The sequence below is a fragment of the Hemibagrus wyckioides genome, linkage group LG08 (assembly GCF_019097595.1).
Source record: "Hemibagrus wyckioides isolate EC202008001 linkage group LG08, SWU_Hwy_1.0, whole genome shotgun sequence".
Lineage (NCBI taxonomy): Eukaryota > Metazoa > Chordata > Actinopteri > Siluriformes > Bagridae > Hemibagrus > Hemibagrus wyckioides.
The window spans coordinates 3,634,510-3,657,860 of NC_080717.1; the positions used below are offsets into that span (position 1 = coordinate 3,634,510).

At 40.2% G+C, this 23,351-nt stretch overlaps 1 protein-coding gene across 1 annotated transcript in view; it reads left to right on the top strand.

The window, feature by feature from the left end:
- Positions 1 to 1,070: 1,070 nt before the first annotated feature.
- The window catches only part of fgfrl1b (fibroblast growth factor receptor like 1b), a 44,001-nt gene continuing 21,720 nt past the window's right edge, over positions 1,071 to 23,351 (top strand). Inside the window, exons 1-3 of the mRNA XM_058397923.1 lie at positions 1,071 to 1,201; positions 1,297 to 1,376; positions 20,495 to 20,767. Coding sequence (XP_058253906.1) covers positions 1,304 to 1,376; positions 20,495 to 20,767 — 346 coding nt within the window. The 5' untranslated portion in view covers positions 1,071 to 1,201; positions 1,297 to 1,303. The remainder of the gene's footprint in view (positions 1,202 to 1,296; positions 1,377 to 20,494; positions 20,768 to 23,351) is intronic.

Genomic DNA, 23,351 nt, shown 5'->3' on the forward strand with positions numbered 1-23,351 from the left:
TGGGTGGATGTAAGAGTTTGACTCAGTGGATGCTGAAATTAACCCTTTTTATCAATACACTGGTTCTGGAAATGGACTTATGGGACATTTTCAATCAGTATAAAGAAATGAATGCTGTGAGTCTGGTCTAAAATGAGTCTTTTGGCTTTCAGTGTGTTTTAGACGTGTGTTTTTCCCTCTGTTGGAGAACCTTACACAGAATTTTCCTGGTTGAAGATCAAATTTAAGCTGCTTTAAACACTCAGAGCATCTCAGAGAGCAGAAATGGGTTTGATATCAACATTTACTTTGAAGACAAACAATTGTTTAAAAAAAATGTTATTTTTTTCCCACATCATTCTGAGTAAACTCTAAACTCTAAAGACTATTTTGTGTGAAAATCCCACAGATCACCAGTTCTAAAAAAAATATTCACATGAGCCTGTCTGACACTGATAATCATTCCACACTCAGAATCACTGAGATCAGACTTCCTGACAGTCTGATGTGAACATTAACTGAAGAGACCTGTATTTCTAATAAAGTGCCTAGTGATTGTATATGCTGTATGATCTCTATATTATTTTATGTAATTCAGCAATAACTGGCAACTCTGGGAGCTACTGGCAGATAGCTGCTTGTGGTTATTATCAGTATTATTATTATTATTATTATTATTATTATTGAAACAGTAACAGTGCCTGTAAATGATTGTTAAATACTATATATTCACTGAAATAAAATGTATTTATTTATATACTTACTTACTAATTTGTTTGTTTGTTTGTCTGTCTGTTTGTATGTGGGGGTGGGAGAGCTGAAGGACTCTCCAGAATATGTGAAGTAATCTTGGATTTCAAAAATATATAAATTATTGTTGTTGTTGTTTTTGTTGTTGCTGTTAAATGAACTTTATCTCCCACCGAATAAGTAATAAGTTGTGAGCACGTGCACTGCCGACAGATGGCGCGCTCAGCTCCACATGCGCGCTCACGCGGCTTTAAGGCGTCTGAGAAGCGGACCGCTCTCTGATTGGCTCTCGAAGTTCCGCCGCCTTCTAATTGGCTGCAAGAGTTCCGCTGCTGGACTTCAGTCGGCGGTGGGAGTTGAGCGCGTAGGGAAGCGGGACATGCCGAGAGGAGACGCGGCTGCTGCAGTTCCTGTGTCCCGTTAACGCTTTTACACTCATCCCGCTGTAATCCGGAGAGGAATCAGACACTAGGTGGGTCTGACTTTTCACTTTTACAGAAGCTTTTGAAAGCATTTGTTTTTGTCTCACTTCAGTTTCTACCTTCTTCTTTCTGACTTTACTGACAGAAGGAGAATGATTTGTGAAGCTGGAAACATCCTCACACTTGCTGGGATCTTGATCATTGTGGTGTCATGTCAAGCCATTGGTAAGTTATAAGCTCTTATAAACTGATCGTTCTTTATTAGTTGGTGATGCATGCTTCTGGTTTTGACATTGATAAGTAATGATGCAGGATGTTTAAAAGCCACTGTTTTATATATGTAAATATATATGTATATATATATATATATATATGTATATATATATATATATATATATATATATATATATATATATATATATATATATGTAATCCATAATATTTTGATGGGGAAAATGTCATAATATATATCATGATGGATAAAATGCAATATTTTAAAAAATAAAGTTACAATATTCTCAGAAAAATTTCAGAATATGATGTTACAAGAAAAAAATATATTTGAGAATAAAGTTAAAATATTTTGTGATTAAAGTGATATTTTGATTAAACAAAAGTTATATCATTTTCTGAGAAAAAATCTTTAGACAAAATACAACATAATATTTAGAGAAAAAAAAAAAATATATATATATATATATATATAAAGTTTTTAGTACAACTTTATTTTTTTTTTTTGCTTTTTTTTTTATAGTGGCCCTAAATTGTTGTCATATCTAACATTGCCTTATTTATTAAAAAAAGAAACACTAGGCATGTATACAGGTTCACCTATTTAATAAATTAAAAAAGGGGAGTATTTGGTGCATCCACTTGTTTTTAGGGGTGTAATGATATGATTATTTTGATCAATTGATTTAAGTTGATCATTATATAAAAAAGTGCAAACAGCTGTTTGCCCTTCATCATCATCACTATCATCATCATCATCATCATCATCATCATCATCATCATCATCATCTTTATCATTCCTGAATTAAGAGTCTGAACAAAGTCTGTATCATGAATCAGAACTCGATTTGTATTGTATTGTTTCATTGTATATTCGATATGATCAAATATCGACTAAACTGAACTGATTCTGTATCGTGTTAGCGTTTGTGTTCTGTGATATTTCCAGATTCTTCTATATTTAGCTTCTTCTCCTTCTGTTTGCGGTTTCCTCTCTGCTATTTGACATCACTTTCTTTTTTATCATCAGATGTTGAAGTTCAACAGCTCACTGCTTCATTCCTTGAATAAAACAGTCAAACATTAAGCAGAAAGGAAGTGATCTCGGTTCGAAAGCGTCACCTGCTGAGTTCAGTGAACTCCTACTGAGTCTGAATTAGCACCTCAGATGTTCAGAAGCGCTCAGCTAGACTCAATTACCGGGATTAATTTAACACCATGTACGTTCTTTAAACACTCTCCGCCATGCTGAGCGCTGAGGTTTGTGTTCAAATGAAATCTCATGTTGTTTTGGTGTTAAACAAAGATTCGTTTATGTTTAGCGTGGATTCTGTAAGATGAGTTTTAGGAGGATTTATGATCTGCGCATTCCTTCTGTCAACACTTAGGATATCAGTTGATTAAGAGCTCTCTCTTTTTCTTGCGTTTTGTATCGTAAATGTCACACACATGGATTTCCGGGGGGAAAATATGCAAAATACTCTGCCATTGATCTCTAAATGTTTCTATACGCCTATATAAACCTTAAACGAGGTATTAAAGTCAACAATAACAACTTGAAAAAAACAAAAACAAGGAATTTAAAGGCTTGGCCTGATCTAAAGAAGGAATAATTCAGGTTTTAGAAAGAATCTGTGGTGAATTTCCATCTGAAAGAATATAAAAGATGTTAGAGTTAGCTGTAATACAAGATAAACGCTGCTGCAAGCCTTCAATTGCTGTATTGCGAAGTCACCAGTAGGCGTTCCTACTACTCGTTGCTGTAGTAACGACGTTAATCAGTGGGTGGAGTGACTAGCATTCCACTTTTGACAACAAATCGGTTTTCTTGTCGCTAAAATGAAACATTATGGAAGGAGATTTGGCGTTTGTGTGGAAGTGTGGCGTTCAGGTGTCCGCACTTTAATTGGACCAGATATTCAATATGTCACGCCGTATTTGCATAGAACCATCACCTTTTCTCAACTTTGTCGCATCACTGGATGGATGTGGATGTGGACACGCCTATATCTAGTCATCTCTGCTTGCCGGAAGTCTCTGTGACCCTCTAATTGAACATTAACTCTTTGTCATACTTGTAAAATCAAATTCAGAAAAATTTCATCATCTTTCATGTTCTTGAATTCTTAAATCAGAGTTATTTAGTATTTTTGAGAAAACAGCATAAAAACACAATAAACACTCGTAATTTAAACCTTGTTTGAATGCGGCATCTAAAAACATGATAAAATAGTGGCTCACTAAAATTATGTTCAGTAAATTCAATAATTCCAAATAATCAAATAAAACACTCTTTCCAAACTCTTGGCTTATGTGATATTGATTTTCCAGTATTGATATCCAAGCATACACGTTTTGCTAGTTTGCTCCATGTTATAATATAATGGAGGAAAATTCATATAACACATACGATAAATGCTTCATTCTTTAAAATACATTTATTTTGCCCAAAAAAGGGTACGCAAACTTACTTTTGCACTTAGCTGTAGGTATGAAAAGAAAAGTGCCTCGCTGAAGTGCTTCAGTGGGTCAGGAAGTGGGCTTGTATACACAGTATTTACACACACACATACACACACACTAGCCTTTTGAAGCCTTCCCACTCCCGGCCCCTGCTCCTGCAGCTGGTTGTTTCGTCGTGTGCTGGTTTGTGGTCCCTGCCAAATTAAAAAGCACTGGAGATAAATCAGGGTTTAGGGACGGTGACACCTGCTGGCAGGGAGCCTCCGTGGATGCGGACAGACGTGAGACTTTAAGTTATACGGACAACATGGATGGGAATGTCTCGCTCTCTTACCCCGCTGAGACCCCGAGAGCCGCTTTATGGTCTCTTTCAAAACATAAAACAATGACTTTTACAGATAAAAGACAAGGCGGTGTGTAAATTTACCCTTTCAAACAAACGTTCTCATAACATCAGAGCTGCTTTGAGTCACAACATTCTCGGATACGATATCTTAACAAGATTTAAAGTAATAGGGTCAGTCTGAGTGTCAGGGATTGGACAGATTGAATCAGAAGCTGTGGTTTGATTCAGTGAGTCATGTGGAGTGCAAAAGTTTGCGCGCCCTCCCTGAATACATTAGAGGTTTATGGGGTGTAAGGAATAAAAAATCAGAACACGGCATGTACATAGGAATGTAGTCAAGAGCGTTGAAGCAGTTTTAAAGTCAGACATTTATCCGTTTATAGTTACACAAGGGGGAAAAAAACATTCACTTAGGTAACAGCAGCTATAAACTGTCTGTCTTTTTTTTTGTCTGCTTCCTTTGTTTCATTTTTGTGAAGTTCAGAAAATAGACAGCTTACTGTGTAAACCAGAAAGCGCAAATCTCTCTGTCCTTGTTGGAGAAACTCTAACAGCAGTTACGAGTCCCTGTTACCAATTCCTCTCACTGGAGACTTCTTCCAAAAATGCGAACCGTGGCCTTAGTTAGAAATTTGTTCATGCTGAACATCCCTTTAGGAAATGATGTGATTTCACTAATGTCAGTGGAAAATGACTCATTTTAGTGTGTATAAATATGTGCACCCCTTTGTGCTCAAAATCAAGAAGAGCAAGAAGCTTTTATTTGTATATTTTTGTCATGGATACGTTACTGCAAAGTGAAATTCTGCAGATCACAGCTTTGGAGGTTGGGGTCAGAGCACAGGGAGGTTATGAGACTTGATCAATGCTCCAAGTGACAGCTTGCCAATGTTGGTGCTTGAACCATGACCTTCTGCTCAACATTTACATTTGGCACACATCCTTATTCAAAGTGGCTAACATTTTTTTTTTTTTTTTACATAATCTCATTTTAATCAACTGAGCATTGCTCAGACGCCCAGCAGAAGCAGCTTGACAGATCTGGGATTCAAACTCCTTTCAATCAGTATCCTAACACCTTAACCATTAAGCTACCACTTCATCTAAACATCCCAAAACCATATTAAGTTAAGTTGTCTTTATTTGTCACATATACATTACTGCACAGTGAAATTCTTTCTTTGCATATCCCATCTTTGGGGGTTGGGGTCATAGTGTAAGATCAGCCATGATACAGCACCCCTGGAGCAGGGTGGGTTGGGGGCCTTTCTCAAGGGCCCAGTGGTGACAGCTTGGCAGTGCTGGGGCTTGAACCCCTATCTTCCAGTCAAAGACGCAGAGCCTTAACCACTTGGCTACCACCACTTCCCAAGAGCTAACCTAAGCACAAGGTTGAGCTTTTATGGGCTGTTCCTCTTGCTCAGGGTTCTGCTGATGGATATCTGTGTATAGGGATAACAGGTCTTGGGTTTAAGCTGAGCTCTCACTCATCCATGAGATAGCTGGCCTAAAGCGTATTTGCACTGTGAGGTGTTCAGGTGGGATATTGAGCTGATAGGAATGTGGTCAAATCTTCAGCTCTGTAGAAGTAAATACTGTGTGTTCCTCAGTGTTTACTTCTCAGTCTGCTGACCTGATCACTCCTACCTCAGTCAACCATGTGTGTGTGTGTGTGAGAGTCGGAGGAGGGAAACGTACACAGACTTTGTTGTGCTTGGATTGCTCCTTTTTCCTTTTTTCTCACTCAAAGTCTTGACTGGAACGCTCCGAACCGAGCACTGTTTGTGTGGCGAGGGCACTCAGGGGCTGTTCAGAATGGAGACCGGAGACGGGGGATAGATAAAGAGGACGGAGAAATGAACGGGTCGAAAGTCAGAGCAGTGAATTTATGGGTTAAAGCAGAACTTAAGCTAATACCTGACTCTAGATGTGTTCAGCTAATATTAAAAGGAACAGGACAATTTCCAACAAATTTATTCACATTCAGACATAATTTCAAGAAAAGCGCTGTTTCTGGTCAATGGACAAAGGACAATTTCCAGAACAGCAACTTAGACAAATTTGATGGTCAAAACCTCTAAAATTTTTATAACAGATTAAAAACTTTCATAATCGTATGACGGTATGATGTTTCCTGTAAGGAGTCTCCAGTCTTAGCACTTTGTAACAGAATTAAAAATAAAACACTTTCCGGTTTCTCAGGAACGTGACAAGATGTGTTATTTTCATCTTATTACCATTCATTCAAAAGAGAGGGCGAAAAGAAAGAGAAGCAGATGAGGGAAGGACTCTTTATAGCTGATGATGTTTACTAATGAACACATGGTGTTGTTGTTTCCATGACGATTAAATGTAACAATAAATAGATAAAATGTTCATTGAGAGACAATTTGGGAAAAAATATTCACTCCACATGAAGGCTGCAGTTGATATAGATTATTTTCCTGCTGTGTGTTACTCTGTACTAAAGGATACTGGGCAATTACTCAGGAATTAATAATGATAGTAATAATAATAATAACAAAAATGATAGTGTAAGAGAGTCCCTTAGAAAGAGCTTAATGATAAGAGAAACTGATGTTTGTTTAGGTCTGAGGTTATCGTCAGGTTGCTATAATCAGGTTCATTTGTTTTGCCAGATATATAGCATGACTCGAGGCTATAAGAGCTTTAAGAGCTTCAAGTGCTTGCAGTGATCATTTGAGAAGTTACGAGTAAATTAGTGTGACATAACTCTTGTATTTCAAGTCTAAACCAATGGTAGGGAAATGTCCCGAGTGCTCTGGATCCACACTCTTAAAAGTGAATATCTCTCACACACACACACACACACACGCAGACACACACACATGCTCCCACATGCCAGCCAACACTAAAGAAAGTCCCTGTACAGTTCTGAGGAATGTTTTCACTTCTTGCTAACCTTGCTATTTCCTGTTCCTTCCCGGTTCCCGCTTTTTCCTTTGAGTTTTTTTTTTTTTGCGTCTGGAAAGCATGAAGCTCCTCACAGCCCTGAGCTCAGCCTCCGGGAGCGTCGGCATTCACCACAATCCACTCACGTGTTCGAGCGCTAGTTTGTCAGCGAAGCTGAAGCTAGATTTACATACTCCATCATGCATGAGGCTTGATGTGGAGCCCTAACAAAAACAGTGTGTTTCCAACACAGTCACGCTCGTTTCCATATGTTTAGAGAGGCGCAGACATCAAAGACACACGTCACGCCCTTTAAAAGATTCGCCGGCGAAATCAGACATGACAAAATATTAGTGACAGATTTATCAAGAAGGACAAGAGCGACGGCAGGTCAAGATTTTACGTCTCAAAATCAGATCCAGACCATGAGGTTTGGTAAACAAAGCTTTTTTCTGCAGAATAAAGATAATGCTTGTATTTATTTTTTCATCGAGTCAACTGATTCGGCTTTGATTAACAAACGTTTGTGTTTAGAGCGAGGACTCAGCAGGAGTCCAGCAGGAGTGCTGTCCTCCATTGGCCTTCTCTACAGGTGTCCACCTCCTCCGCTTCATCAGGCAGATAACAGCTCTCTGCAGGCGCTGTCGCTTATCACACCGGCGATAATGGAGCGGCTCGGCTGGAGCCATGCAGCCTCTGTGATCTAAAGCAATAACAGTCCAGCTTTCAGGAAATTTAATTATAAGTGTTTGCACGAGTTAAAGGAATTACTGTAGCATGATAACTGTTTTCCCTAATGGGCCTTCACGCTGTATTAGTGTGTGTCTACTGGAGAGATGCCACAGCTCAGGGTGAAGTTGCTGAAGTAGTGGATGCTGTTGTAGGAAAATAATCAACAATGGTGAGGAGTTATGAAGAGTTAGGGCATTAATTTCCGCTAACAGCAAAGATTCTAGTTTATTCCCCTTGCGGATATACCACATCATTTCTTTCTTTCTTTCTTTGTCTGTCTGTCTGTCTCTGTCTGTCTGTCTTTGTCTGTCTTTCTTTCTTTCTTTCTTTCCTTATTTATTTATTTATTTATTTATTTATTTATTTATTTATTTATCTATCCATTTGTTTTTCTTTCTTTCTTTCTTTCTTTCTTTCTTTCTTTCCTTATTTATTTATTTATTTATTTATCTATCCATTTGTTTTTTTTCTTTCTTTCTTTCTTTCTTTCTTAATTCATTTATTTAATTATTTTATTCTTTGTTTGTTTGTTTGTTTATTAAAGAATATGTCACTTGACACTTTTTCTATTTCTCTATTCTTGTTATCAAGTCCATTTTGGGATTACCAGATGCTGCTTTTTACTTTAATGAAAATCGAACAAAACAAACACGCAGTTTATCGAGTCACAGTGTATCCGCAAAGTGTCTGGCTTCTTGCAAAGACCGGTGACTCCTTCCCGAAAATTTCTTTACAGAAAACGTCCGCCATAAAGTGCAGCCTTCATATACATACTAAATAAAATAAACCTGACTTCAACATACATTTAAAATTAAACAGTGCAAAATAATCTCATCTGATACATAATGCGAATAAGTAGAATGTTTTGCTAGCCATCAGAGAGTCACATTTTTCCAATAATCACTGTGGTGATGAACACCAAACCATAGCATAGTGTGTGAACATTTGCTTCTGTTGTCTATTTAAAAGCCTTCACCGCAGTCTATAACTTTATACAGAGCAAACTCTGAGGTAAGGATACGTCAGCCAATCAGAGATGTTTTGCGGCAGAGCTTCATGTTTTGTGGGGAAGAAGAAACATGGGTCTCTTTCCACAAACACGTATACAAGAAACCCGACTGCATCTTTCTCTGAGCCATGTGTGGAATATTTTCCTGTCCTGAAATCCCATTTGCTTGAGTTTTTCTTACTTATGTCTCTGATGGGCTTCAAATTTTGGGTTGTAACAGCTTGAGGAAGAACCAAACATGGGAGTGATACTCAGGGGTGCCAATAATTTTGCTCATATAGTGTACCTATTGTGGCTGGTTGAAGCAACATGTGTGTTAGTGAAGAATTTGTCTTGCTAACTGATTGTGTGGTTATGTGTTCCACAAATACCACGATACACAAATACATATGGCGCGACGAAAACATTGCACAAATAAACAATTTAGCCAACGAGGTCGTGTGACCCAAAAATACTCAGAAACCTAATATTTATTTGTGAAATACAAAAATATCTTGTTTTGGATATTTATAGATCTCACTTTATATTTTGGAATCACTTGCGGTTTATTTGTGGAACATTTTAGTCCATTTTTGTCCAAAAAAACCCGGAAATCTAAAGCTGTGTCCTAAATGGCAGACTACACACTTATGCAATACACACTACATGCTTATGCACTACACACTACACACACATTTACACTATTCATTATGTACTCTAGCGTGTAATATATTTACTTCAGAATTATCTCAAATGGAACACTGACAGTTTTTCACTAAGCGGAGGCCAAAGTCATTTCCCTATCGATCCCGAATGACGTCAAACTCAAGTAGCGTAACGCGACGCCGCGACAGTAGCTTTAACAATAACAAAAAGAATACACTGATTTATTAAAATGTTGAAAAATAAATCAGAAAAAGTGGACTAATTTAAAAGACATCTGACATCTTGTCCATTGGGAGTGTCATCGTCGATCTTGAATTTGTTTAGCCCCGCCCCTTTTCCACTTTTATACAAGCAAACTGTGTACTAATTAATATTTTAAAAAGAATAAATAAATAACAATATTAATCTACCTACCTATTTATGATCTTGGGAGAAAACGTGGGGAACTAATAATAATAATAATAATAATAATAATAATAATAATTGTTGGTATTGTTATATGGTATTCTGTAGGTTTATATACATTGCGCTGTTCCTAATATTGCGTATCTATTGAAGTTTATCAAGCAGAGCCTGAAGGCAAAAAAACAGAAGCCTTTCCTGTCTGTGGTTCTTTGTGTTGCATGTGTAGATGTGAAAAGGTGTTTATTTAGCCCTAGAGTCCCTCAGGTGCTTCTTACTAGTCATTATGTTCCTGTATTGTAAGTTCCACGTGACGCTTGGATTTCATTAGGAACATCATTTCACGCTTGTAAAACTTGTCAAGCGTCGGCCTCTGATGTGCGTCGGTGTGCATCGGCGTGTGTATGTGCGTGCTGCCTGCTTTTTGGCTCTGCGGCTCGAGCTAATTAAAATGGCGCTCGAGGCAAGATCACTATTAACAGACTTTCAAAAAGGGCTGGCATGTGTCTAAAAAGGGGCTTTGAAAAAAAAAAAATAACAGTTTACCTCTGCCATTCTTAGCAAATAGCTTTTAAGTATAAAAAAAGGTTTGTTTGGCAGATTTTTCGCACTGTGTGTGTGTTCTTTGGCATTGTAAATGCTGAGCTAGTTAACCAACAGTCTTAAATAGGGAAATAGTGCAGTTATTAAATTTAAACATGATGTTCTGGACTCGTATATAGAGACTACACACACTCACAGAAAGAGAGAGAGAGAGAGATGTATACACATATGCATGGAGCATGTTGAAATCAGCTTCACATTCAATCTGGTGAGCGTAACACACTTTTCCTCCTCATATTTTTTAAAAGCAGATGAGAAGCAGCACTCTTTTTGTGTTTTGATGGGCCCAGGCTCGCCTTTGTAGTAGCAATCTGCCCGAAACAGCTCATTTTATCAAAAGGCCAGGCCGCAGTATTTCAGCCTGCAGTACCTCGGGTAAACAAGGCGCTTAATGAGCTGCGCTTGCTCTCGTTCGGCATCACTCCGACGCAGCTATTTGAGAAGCGGCGGTATTTATGGAGGAGGCATTAAAACATAAAGGAGACCGGCAAGCCTTTGAAATTTTTTCTTTTTTTTCTTCCCTTTCCTTTTTATCAGTTTAATGTTTGAGAGCATGAATAGCTCGGGGAGTTCGGCGGTATCTCGTCATGTGAGCGTGATCCACCGGAGCGCTTGTTGCTTGTGGTCGGGTGGAGTGTTTGCACAGGTGGAAGCAGGTCAATGTGTTGTGGAAAAAAAAAAAAGAAAGATTGCTACTATTCCTTCATTTTTCAGCCCATTCCTGTCGGAGCGACGTTCTCCTGGATCACGTCTCTGGGTGTGGGAAGCTCTCGGGCTGCTCCTGCAGCTCTCCTTTTGTCTCCCCTTTTACAGGTGGGATTACTCAGCGATTCACAGAGAGGATTAAAGCTGTCCAAGCTAACCAGCCTCGGCTGCTTGCAACGTCAGCTCTGAAAGACGCGATTTTGCCACCACAATGCTTCTGAACATCCCCAGTGCGTGTATTTGTTCAACTGACATGTTTTGTCAGAGCCCTGGAATTGCAGAGCTCAACAAAAACAAGTCTTTTGCGTTTTTGTTTTCAGATTTATCTAAGTGCAGCTCGGGTCCGTTTCTCTTGGGTCGCTGGCGATGGCCTTCTGGGTCACTGCTTCAGGTCAGGCTGAAAGAGGAGTGAGGAATCTACAAGCCTTAAAAAAAATCCTTACAGCTTAAAAGGAAGATGGTTGAGGCAGAGCATGTCTTTTTTTTGCTTTGCGCAGTCTTGCTCTGACAGGCTAAGACACAGCTGAAGAAATGGTTGAAGACACAAACATTCAGCAGAGACACAAAAGGACGGAGATATCAAGTGAATACTATGATTACAGAGGGAGATAGGACGTACAAAAGGAGCAAATCAGGAATAGAAAGGTTGCGTGTGATCGCCGTCGGCTTAGCTTTTTTCTTTTTTATTCACAAATAATGCTCTTAATAAACAGGTGCTCATTACTCTGCTGGAGCTCCAGTTAGCAGGAATTATCTCGCGCCCCTGCCAGGTGGTGGGCGCGTTTATGAGGCCAGGTTGGCACGTTAGGACTTTCCCCTGTGGTCCAACCCCTGGTGGTCTGCAGGACGAAGGTATATAGGGTGCTGTCCTACACTGGAGTGACTCACAGGTTTAGCATTTCACAGCAGCAGGTCTGAAATGCTGAGCAGTAACAAACCTGAGTTAGTCAGAGCCACTGTTTCATTCCGGCACACACACTCCTTCAGTCCAGAACACAAACTCTCTCAGTCCAGCACACACACTCCTTCAGTCCAGAACACAAACTCTCTCAATCCAGCACACACACTCCTTCAGTCAAGCACACACACATCCTTCAGTCCAGCACACACACACTCCTTCAGTCCAGCGCACACACACTCCTTCAGTCCAGCGCACACACACTCCTTCAGTCCAGCACACACTCTCTCAGTCCAGCACACATACTCCTTCAGTCCAGCACACACACTCTCTCAGTCCAGCACACATACTCCTTCAGTCCAGCACACACACTCTCTCAGTCCAGCACACACTCTCTCAGTCCAGCACACATACTCCTTCAGTCCAGCACACACACTCTCTCAGTCCAGCACACACACTCCTTCAGTCCAGCACATACACTCCTTCAGTCTGAGTACACACACACACACACCCCCTCAGTCCTGCACACACCTTTTCAGTCCAGCACATACACTCCTTCAGTCCAGCACATACGCTCCTTCAGTCTGAGTACACACACACACACACACCCTCAGTCCTGCACACACCTTTTCAGTCCAGCACACACACTCCTTCAGTCTAGCACACACACACACACTCCCTCAGTCCCCTCTCCATAAGTCACAATTGTAGGCAGCTGGCATTGAAAGAAGATCTCAAGAGCTTCGAGTTTCATTGCTCCAGTTGTCAAGCTGAGATCCATCACAATTGTAGCTTCAATCTGGTGTCTCAGTTTGCTTCAGGACAAGTACACTTTTTTAAAAAAAAAGGTTCCTCAGGGGTTCTCTGGATGTGGCTATTCAGAATAAAAAGCTTCCTCAAGGTTCTTTGGTTAGCCATTTTTAGTGCTATACAACTTTCACTAAAAACCTGTGCAAGAGAAAATGTGGTAAATAGATTTGACTAGATGTGGTAGCTTAGTGCTTAAGGTGTTGGACTACTGATTGGAAGGTTGTCAGAAAATAACTCTACCTTTCTAATGAAGTTTTTATCCTAGAATTAGTCCCGCGCAATTTAATCCGCATGATTTGGCACAGGTTTTACGCCGGATACCCTTCCTCTTGCAACCCTCCCATTTTTATCTGGGTTGGGACCAGCACTGAGAGTTAACTCTTCAGTGGCTGGGGTGGTGCCCTGCTTGGGAATCGAACCCAGGCCACGGCAATAAGAGCGCGGGATCCTGGTGCTGGACCACCTGGAGGCTGAAGCTTGAGTCTCTTAAATCTTTTGAAACCGTCAATGGTTCTTTTGTTGTACCTTTGGGTGAACCCTTGAATCTTTTGTATCTTTCATAGATCCCTACAATAAGGTGATTTCCTGTCCAAAGCTAAGCTAAAGACCCATTATTGAAATGAAGATCCATCAAAGGATCCAAAGAGAGTATGTATTTAAATATGTAGGTTTGTGGTACAAATTACTGTCAGTTATTTTAATTAAACTGTCTTGGTTCTTGGCACCCTTTTAGAAAATAGAGTTTCTGAAAGGATCTTCAATACAGAACTCTTAAATCATCCTTAAAACGAATAAACCAAAGAAAGCTGTAGAGTCCTGGATGTGAACAGCATCGTTGATCTCTTTGTGCTTTTTGGATGCTCTAGTTCCATCAGCAGTGACCATTTTGCTAGCACAGGTTAAACAATTGTCTTAGCACTAATGGCAGGTCTGAATAAGGTCCTCCAAAACAAGCATGCCGAGATGATTAAGGAGAACTCTGAGGCTTTGTGTTCCAGGTGAGGTGGAGGCTTGCATGTTTACCAAAGCTTGACCTCATGCTGCGATTCATAGCCTGAGCATCAGTGCAAACAATCACAGGCATCAGTTGTCGGCATTATCACCCAGAGATAAAGGAGCCACATACCAAAGCCATGAGCCATGTTTGGTCTAACTGATGTATCACTGAAAATAAACACAATCCACCTGTGTACAACTGTATTGGAGCCAAGAGGAGGAGAGGAGTGACGCTACTAAATCACATGACGCCTTTAGATCAACCTGGAGATGACCTACCGCATAGTGTCTTCTGATTGGTTGATGTCTTATCTCAGTTTCTTCTCTTCAGGAAGTAGCAGTGGAATCTGTCATGCTATGCCAATGTGCAGCTGATGTGTACCATGTAAAGAAAAACATCAGTGTCTGTATTGACTGTATACTACAGCTTTCTGCCACTATGGACAGTATTTTTACTAGATTATGCATTATGTTACCAGGAACTGGTCTTAAACTGGTCTCCAAATGGTCTAAAGCAATTAATTGTAATTAATTGAAAGTATTTGTTTGTACTTCTCTAAAGATGACCTGCAAAACAATTTCACAATAAATTTATCAAGGGTTCTAGCTTTCTAAGGTTAGTTCTGCTTGCAAGTTTAGGTTACAAGGAAACTTGTGTGAAGGATTCCACATACGATCTCTTAGGGTTCCTTAGAGAGAGTAACAGAAGGATGTTTCAAGGTGCTTCATAATACAAAACTAAATTCATTTCAATGCAAATTGAAATTCGTATAAGAGATATTTCTATTCTGTTTGATTTTTCATGCATTCTAGTACACTTAAAAGGTTGCATCTGGAGAAGGCTTATAGGTTCCATGTAAAACACTTCACTACAATTGGGTTTCCCTTTCAAAAGGTTCCGCTTTGGGAATACTGGCACTGTATTTCAGCTTGTCTACCTGGAGAACTCTTATAGATTCTGTGAACTATTCCATTTCTAAAACTATATAAGGAACTTTTAAGGAACCTTGTATTTAAGAGCCTGCAGCTTCAGCTGATAATTAGGAGTAAACCATTTGAACTTATCACTAGCCAAGATAAGTTACTTTTAAAGGGAAGTGTATCTTTTAAAAACAAAGAAAGTGGCAACAGTTTGTTGAAAAAAGAAATACAGGGGAACCTCGGCATATGAATTTAATTGTTCTAGAGGTCAGTTCTTATGGCGAAAATTTGTATTGTGATACGAATTTTCACATAAGAAATATTGTAGATGCAGATAATTCGTTCCAGCCGCCCAAAAGTTTGACCAATATTCCCAATACGAAATGTATGTAAACTGTATGGCTGCTTACAAAGAACTGACCCAAGTCAAGCATTCCATGTCAAAGCACCTCACATGAAATGAAACAGCCTTTATTTGTCACATATACATTACAGCACAGTGAAATTCCTTCTTCGCATATCCCATCCTTGGAGGTTGGGGTCAGAGCGCAGGGTCAGCCATGATACTGCACCCCTGGAGCTGAGAGGGTTAAGGGCCTTGCTCAAGGGCCCAACAGTGGCAACTTGGCGGTGCTGGGGCTTGAACCCCTGATCTTCCAGTCAACGACCCAGAGCCTTAACCACTTGAGCCACCACTGCCCCTAGTTGTGCCACCAAGCTTTGGCTAAAAATAGAACAGACCGCCCACGCCACCATTCTGTCAACAAATATACATGCGAAAAATCACCTAGCTTTTGCTGAAGGCAAGGTTGGTATCATGGGTTGACTCTTTTGAAACAGCTTTCGCTGACTGAAAAAAAAAAAAAAAATCCATAAAATCAGTAAACTCGCTTCGCTTGGCTCCACTGACACAAACAAGCTTTGAACAGCTCCTGAATGTACACGCAACTTAGCTGGCATTCGGTTCAGTTCATTCGTATGCTGAAAATGCTTCGGATGCCGATGCAAATTTCTTGCAAAATCTCAATTCTTAATTCCTAATTGAGGGCATTCGTATGTCGAGGTTCTACAGTACATTGTCAGTCTTAATGCAGATTTAAGACAAAATCTATAGTGTTACATTTAGCTGCTTAAATTATGCATATTGTAATAGTTCAGTTGTATTGTGTCTGTTGGAAAAACATCAGTGTTTTGGGTTCAATTCTCAGCTCAGGTGTGAGTTTGGTATATGATTTTATTCAATGTTTTAATAATACACGCTCAAGTCATGGTAGATATACGAAAACATATCGTCTTAATGTTACTCAGTTCAAACCCATGGAACCGATCTACTCATTTGAATTGAGTAAATTAAACCAGCTTTTTTTTTTCAGTGTGGGAGAAACTTCATGGGTTCTATGTAAAGTAAAACATCCCTTAAGGGTTTCCTTTTCAGAAAATAAGTTCGCTAGAATGGTTAAATTGACCTTTAAGGAACCTTTTTTAGGAGCCTGCAACTCGTTTTCATATTTATGAGCAAACTTTTTACCTCATCATGAACCAATATAAGGAACTTTTAGACCAAGTATATATTTTTAAGCTTAATGACTATCGGTTCTCACGTTTAGTCTATAAATTCGGGTGGAAGTTGCATTTTTTTTAAAACCACTTCTTTCGATTTTATAGCAAAGCAGGTGGCTGGGTCACCGGTTTGTTGGCTGTATAACCACAGATCCTTTAAAATCTGTGTTTAGTCACAGTTTCTGCTGAGCAGATTTCCCGCAGCTGTACGTGTAGCTTGACTGAAGGGTTCCACCATCATGGGGCAACCAGAACACACTCTCTCTCTCCTTCTCTATTACTTTCTCTCTTTCTCTCTCTATTCCACATGCACTCTTCCTCTCATCCTTTCACCCACTTTCTCCATCATTATCGTTTACTCGAGCGACGTGCTGTCAGGCTTTTTTGAAGCTCGCTCTGGGACATCAGCGTGAAGGTTCTGAGGCTCTTTGGCCTTCAAAGCTCTGCAGTCTGGGGGCCTCGTGTCCATAAATCCTCCCCAGAAATCACGAGCTCATATCAAGATGTCTGAAACAAAGACGGCTGGCTGGGACGGACATGCTGGGTAGCTTTAAAGTGATATCTGGTAGTCCATATGCCTGTGCCCATATGGAAGCCTCTCTGTTTCTCCTGCTTCTCCTGTTTCTCCTGTTTCTTCACCCCCTCACACACACACACACACACACACCTATATATCTAAGACAGCTTTAAATGAAAAGTGACAGTCTCCTGTGTGTCTCCTTTTTTTTTTATAATTCATGCTACATTTCCAATGAAAGAATGCACAAGACAACATCAGCGCATAAATCCATCAGTTTACGCATTCAGAAAGCTTTGTGGGTTTGTAACACACACAACACGACTACTATACACACTCTATCTATACACACATACTATCTCTTTTTCTGTAAAGCACTGCGACAGCAAACTGAGATAAAAGAGCATGGAAAGACTTTTCAGAAATGAATAACCCATGTGAGAATGACAGAGAAGATAAATCTGACATCACTTTCAGCTGTCCGTAAAGAATACGCTTGTCCTGTGAAAGGCTTCCCGGCTGCTCGGACACTCGCTTGTGCGTCAAGACAGACCTAAAAGATTATTAATGAATTTATTGACAAATTGTAGTTTTTTAAAATGATAAAAAGCTTAAAATAAAAATGTGTGTTGTTTCTTTTTTAAACCGTCTGTGATGTAAAGATATCTGGAGGTGTCGCGATGAAAAAAACACATAGGGGCATGCTGGTATGGGGAAATAATCAACAACAGATTCCCATGAAACAGTTACTGGAAGTACGCTGAAGTGAATTTATTTCGTTTAACGTCACATCCTGATGAGTTTAATTTCAGATTCAATTTCAAATGTTTTAATTCAAATCAAATTTTATTTGTCACATACACAATCATACACAGTACTGTTTGAGTCAGATATAATATATATTGAGAATAAAGTTATAAAAATATATAGAATTATATATTTATTTTATATATAGAAATAAAATAAATATAAATATATAAGGATATATTAATAGAAATATATATATAAATAAAAGTGACCACAAGGAGGTATATGAAAATAATACAAAAATAATAATAAATAATAAAAAATAAAAAATATTTAAAAAAAAAAATAAATAAAAAAAATAAAATGGAAGAAAAAATAAATTCTTGAAATATGGAATATTGAAAGCATTGAAAGCAAAATTTAATGTAATGTAGAGCAAATTGTAATCTGGGACATGCAAAAAGTCCCACTGAGGTAGTGGGTGTTGCGTGGCAGGTCCAGGAAAGGTCCAGGCTCTAGGTGTTCTACTGATTGAGGGTCCAAATGACCCATGGGAAGAAGCTCTTCCTTATTCTCCCTATATTTGCATTCAGGGAGTGGAAATGCTTCCTGGACTGCGGCAGAGAAAAGAGTCCATGGTTGGAATGTCTTTCTCTTATACCACAGAGATTGGACAATTTATTAAACACCAAGTAGTGACTTTTTGTAGTGGGAAAAAGGTTAAATGAAAAGAGAAGGCAGTAAACATGATGACAGAGTAGCGAGGGTGTGTTCCAAGCTCTCCTTGACCATGTGTTTGGCTCACGCTCACTTGTCATTGCTTTTCTTCCATCCAAAAATCCATCATTTCCAAATTCAAGAAACTTTTGAATGGAAACACACCCAGTCATGGTGTATGTACAGAGCAGCGTGTGTGTGCTTGTAGTGTATCAAGTGTGTGTTTGGTCACTGTGTGTGTGTGTTTTCGGTTTTTGAGTGCAAAGGCTGTATAGATAGTGCTGATCTCCTTGAGCAACTTCAAAGTCAGCTATGAGCCTGTTATGTAATGAACACACACCTTTGTGTGTGTGTGTGTGTGTAAGAGAAAGAGAAACAGAAAGAAAGAGAGAGATAAATGGGGGGGGGGTAGGGGGGGTTCGCACTTCTGCTGGTGTCCATTCACTTTATATCTTTCGCTCATAATTCGAGAGCGGTTCTTCTTTTCAGCTTCAGAATTTTATTTATTTATTTATTTATTTATTTATTTATTTATTTATTTACCATTTTTTATATTACTGTATGTAACACCGCATTTTTTTCAATTTTATTTATTTATTTATTTACCTATTTATGTTACTGTATTTAACAGTACATTTTTTATTTATTTAGTTATTTATTATTGGAGCTACATTTTAAAAACAGGATGCATTTCCATTTCAGTGAGGGGGTGCAAACTTTTGCACTCATAAAATCTCATTCCCTCTTAGTGCAGAAGCCTTGTGGCAAAGACTCAGTGCCGTAAAATAAAGAAGAACTCAGATTAGATCTTCATCATGAGCCAAACCCTCTTGTTAACTTTTTCACTTACAAATTGCTTAAAATTGCCACATTGGCTGAATGCTGCTGTTTCCTGTTCAGTCTCTACCACACCTGTGGTGGTTTTTATTAACCCTTCATCCCTGCTGGATTTGGAGAGACATTTTTTTTCTTTTTACCTTTTTAGAAGGTTTCGTTTTTTGCGAAGCCTTCGGGAATGTGCCGTAAGTTAATTCCAGCACCAAAACAACCTTTACTTTCTCTCGCTCTTGGCCCTCGTGGCATGTTCCTGGAAGGCGACCAATGGCTCCAGGTGAAAACGCTTCCCTCTAGTGAGAAAATTCCGAGGGAGCTGAAGGAAAATGAAAATAATTTGGGAAATTTGACCATTTTTTTTTTTTTCCATCATCTTCGGTTGCTGGGGTAGTTTCTTAAGCAGGCAACAGGATGTGACTGTGCCAGGCATGAATGAGAGTGAATCAGCTCGAATGGGCCAAAGGAAATGGAAAGCTGGTCCTCATGGGAGTCTCCACTAGCAGGCTGAGAGAAGAGGGATAAAAAGGGCCTTGTGCACACCGAGACCATGAAAACCAGAAAGAACCGTACGTTAAAGTGTTCAGACTCGAGGAACTTGTATTCATTCTGGGAATGTGCTGCTAAATTTGGGATTTTTATAAGCTTAAACCTCGGATCCAAAGCTTGTTTTTAGGAGTTGTGTAAGGACAATATTGAAACTGTAGCCTGGTTCTGAACCTCTGTTTTATTTTTCCAGAAATTTCTTTCACCTCCTTGGCTTCGATGCTTTCTCGCTTTCTCTCTCTCTCTCCCTCTCTCTTTCTCTCTCTCGTTGCATGCCTAAATCACCTTGAAATAACAACAGAAGAGCAATCTTGTCTGATCTGAATTAAATCAAGTACACAGAAAGATTATTCAGTAGTCTGCTTCTTTGTGGATGTGTTCCTAACCTTACCCAGACGTTCCACAAATCATGTAAAGTATAACAGAGCCCTCTTGACCTATTAAGGTGCATTTAGTCTGACATACGTTTATGGTTAGAGGGCTGGTTTGAGCTGAAATACAAACACCGCTAACAAGGCACGGAAGCCAGCAATTAGCATGGTTATTATAGACGCTGCCTTTCGTGACTCGCTAGTTTCCATTCACGGGTTCTGTCTTCAGATTGCCACAGAAAAGCCACTGTTAAGGCCCTTGTAGGGGTGCCAGAACTTTCTTGACCCCATACTCATCACTGCTGATTTGGACGTAAACAATTGCTAACAGTGTATTTGCTTGATTTTGAAAGTTGCTGCTCTGTTTCCTTTGGCTCTAGGACCTCCGTGGGTGAGTGGTGTGGTGGAGGAGAAGCAGATGGCTCAGCTGGGCCGTAACGTCCGCCTGCCATGCCCCGTCGAAGGCAACCCTCCGCCCTTGCTGCTCTGGACCAAGGACGGACGAAACGTCAATGCCGGCTGGAGCCGTTACCGCGTCCTGCACCACGGCCTCAAGATCAAGAACGTGGAAGCCAAAGATGCCGGAGTCTACGTGTGCCAGGCAGCTAATGGCTTTGGGAGCGTCTCGCTCAACTTCACCCTCACTGTGACTGGTAAGTGTATAGCGCAGAAGAATAGCGCAGAAAATAAACGAATACGTCAATCAGAAACAGACGACATTGTAAATGAACCACAGGGCATTTTATTAGGACTAGAGGAAACAGCAAGGGACGAGGCATCAGATATGAAACTCATGGGATAAAGAAAGACCAGACAGTAGCATGAATATGAGTCATGTGACTTGTATTTACAGCAATCATTCGGTCATCTTTAGTAACTGCCTGGTCACGATTGTGTTATTTTAAATTATTGTGAATTAGAAGCAAGTCAAGTTGTTAGAAAGATAAAGGGCAGGTTTTTTAAGGCTGTAATTGAGTCCAATCATGAACTTGTCAGCATTTCAAAAGAAAAAAAAACCTTTCCCAGGTTTAGGCCACACCCACTTCAGAAAGATTCAATTTTTTGGACCAGTAAACAGACAGTACAGAGAGTGTCATTGTGTGAGTGCCTAGTTGTGTGCGTGTGATTGTATGATGACTGTGTGTTTCCTCTCCCAGTATAATATAGCGCTCTTGTTTTTCTGCTCCTCGCCTGCAGCCGTCATTCAAGCTTAATCAAAACCTGCTCCGTTTCAAAACAGAGTTTTTTGTCTTAGCGAGATGTGATGGAGGGCATTACGGCGTCCGATCCAGCTGCTGCCACACAGAAGTGTCGAGTCGCGGCAGCACAGCTCACAAAAGAGTGATTGTGGCACAGGAAGTTAATCGTGTTTAATAGCACAGCACTCACGAGTGCACGGGTTCATGTATGCAACATAACACGATCGAGGAAAAGAGCCAGCTGTGCTTGTGAGAGGTTCTGTGTTGCTCTGACGCAACGCTTTATTACGAAGGACTTAGAACAAAGACGGGTTTCTTTACTTCCCTCCTTTTCCTCCTGTAATACCTACTGTTGTTTAGGAGGCGTGTAAACTTATATGCTGTTCATCATTTTATTCCAAAAAACACTGACAGGATGAAAAAATGAAAAATATCAGGAAAGATTGTTTAGCGTGTCATCAGTGAGAGGATGTGGATTGCTGTGATGTTGATGTCAGTGGTGTGAGTTTGAAGGGAAGAAAGAGAGAGAGAGAGAGAGAGAGAGAGAGACTTCTGTGTATGGCTTTAGTCAGTGGTGGAATTTGTTGTGTAGTTGTGTGTGGTGGTGAGTATTAAGAGTGTGTTGGTTATGTGGATCAGGAGGTGGTTTAGTGTGTGTGTGTGTGTGTGTGTGTGTGTGAGAGAGAGAGAGAGAGAGAGAGAGAGAGAGAATGTCTTCTGTGTATGGCTTTAGTCAGTGGTGGAATTTGTTGTGTAGTTGTGTGTGGTGGTGAGTATTAAGAGTATGGCTGTGTGGATCAGGAGGTTGTGTTGTGTGTGTGTGTTTGATGGAAGCTTGTTGAAATGTCATGTACCAGAAAGGTATGTGCATGTATGTGTGTGTGTGTGTGTGTGTCAGCTAATGCTGTGCGTGGGTTCATGTACATCGTATATATATTTAATGATGTAGTAGTTGTTAGTGTGTGGTGTTAAGTATACAGATTGTGTTTGAGTACCGGTTTATTGTGTGTATTTGGAGGGAAGTTGTTGAAAGTGTGTTAAAAGGATAATGTTACTGTGTCAATCAGTATATTTGTGACTGCTTGTTTGGTGTGTGTTTGTGGAATTAAGTCGTTGTGCTGAGAGTGTGTGCTGTGTGTGTTTGCAGGTTGGATGTTCAGGGTGTGTATCATGCGCTGTTAAGTGTGTATGTGTGATTGTTTGACGTGCATGGTTATCTGGAGGTTGTTGAAAGTGTGTGTGGTGTGTATTTGGTGTGAGGTGGTCCAGTGAGTTTGTGCTGTGTGTATTTTGTGACAGTCTTTGTGTGCTCAGAGTGTGGGCTTTGTTTTATTGCCGTCTGGAGACTGCACTGTGGGAATTTCATCCCAATCTGTCCACACACAAGCACACACACACACACACACACACACACACACAAACACAACCTGTCACCTCTTCAACAGTAAATCTGCTGCATCTCAGTGTGGGTTTGGGACTAAGAGGAGCCACAGCGCCCCCCGGCTCCTGCTCCGCATCCGGCCGTTACTCTCTCTCTCTCTCTCTCTCTCTCAGTACCGGAGTCGTGTGATTGGTCAAGCAGTGTGTAAGCCCCGCCTCCATCCATCCTTCGTGTTTGTTTTAGGCCTCCTGTGTGGGGTGTCATGGACGCCTGCTGCTTTCCTGTTCCCTCCCTGAGAGGACTGTGGAGCTCAGAGTTATGGCACATGGCTCCCACTGGATTACACTTAGCATGTTTACTAGAGTCATTAACTGTAATAAACGACAGACTCGGAAACAAAGGGCATTTTAGAAGCTGAGCTTCGGGGTGTGTGTGTGTGTGTGTGTGTGTTAGAGAGAGAGAGAGAGAGACAGAGAAAGACAGACAGAGAGAGAGAGTAGGAATGACTTCATCATATTGCAGATGCGCTTTGGACAAGGGTTTAGCTGTGACACTGAGTATCATCATCATGATAGGGGCAGTCAGGGGCAGTGGTGGTTCAATGGGGGGCAGTGATGGTTTAATTGGGGGCAGTAGTGGTTCAATGGGGTGCAGTGG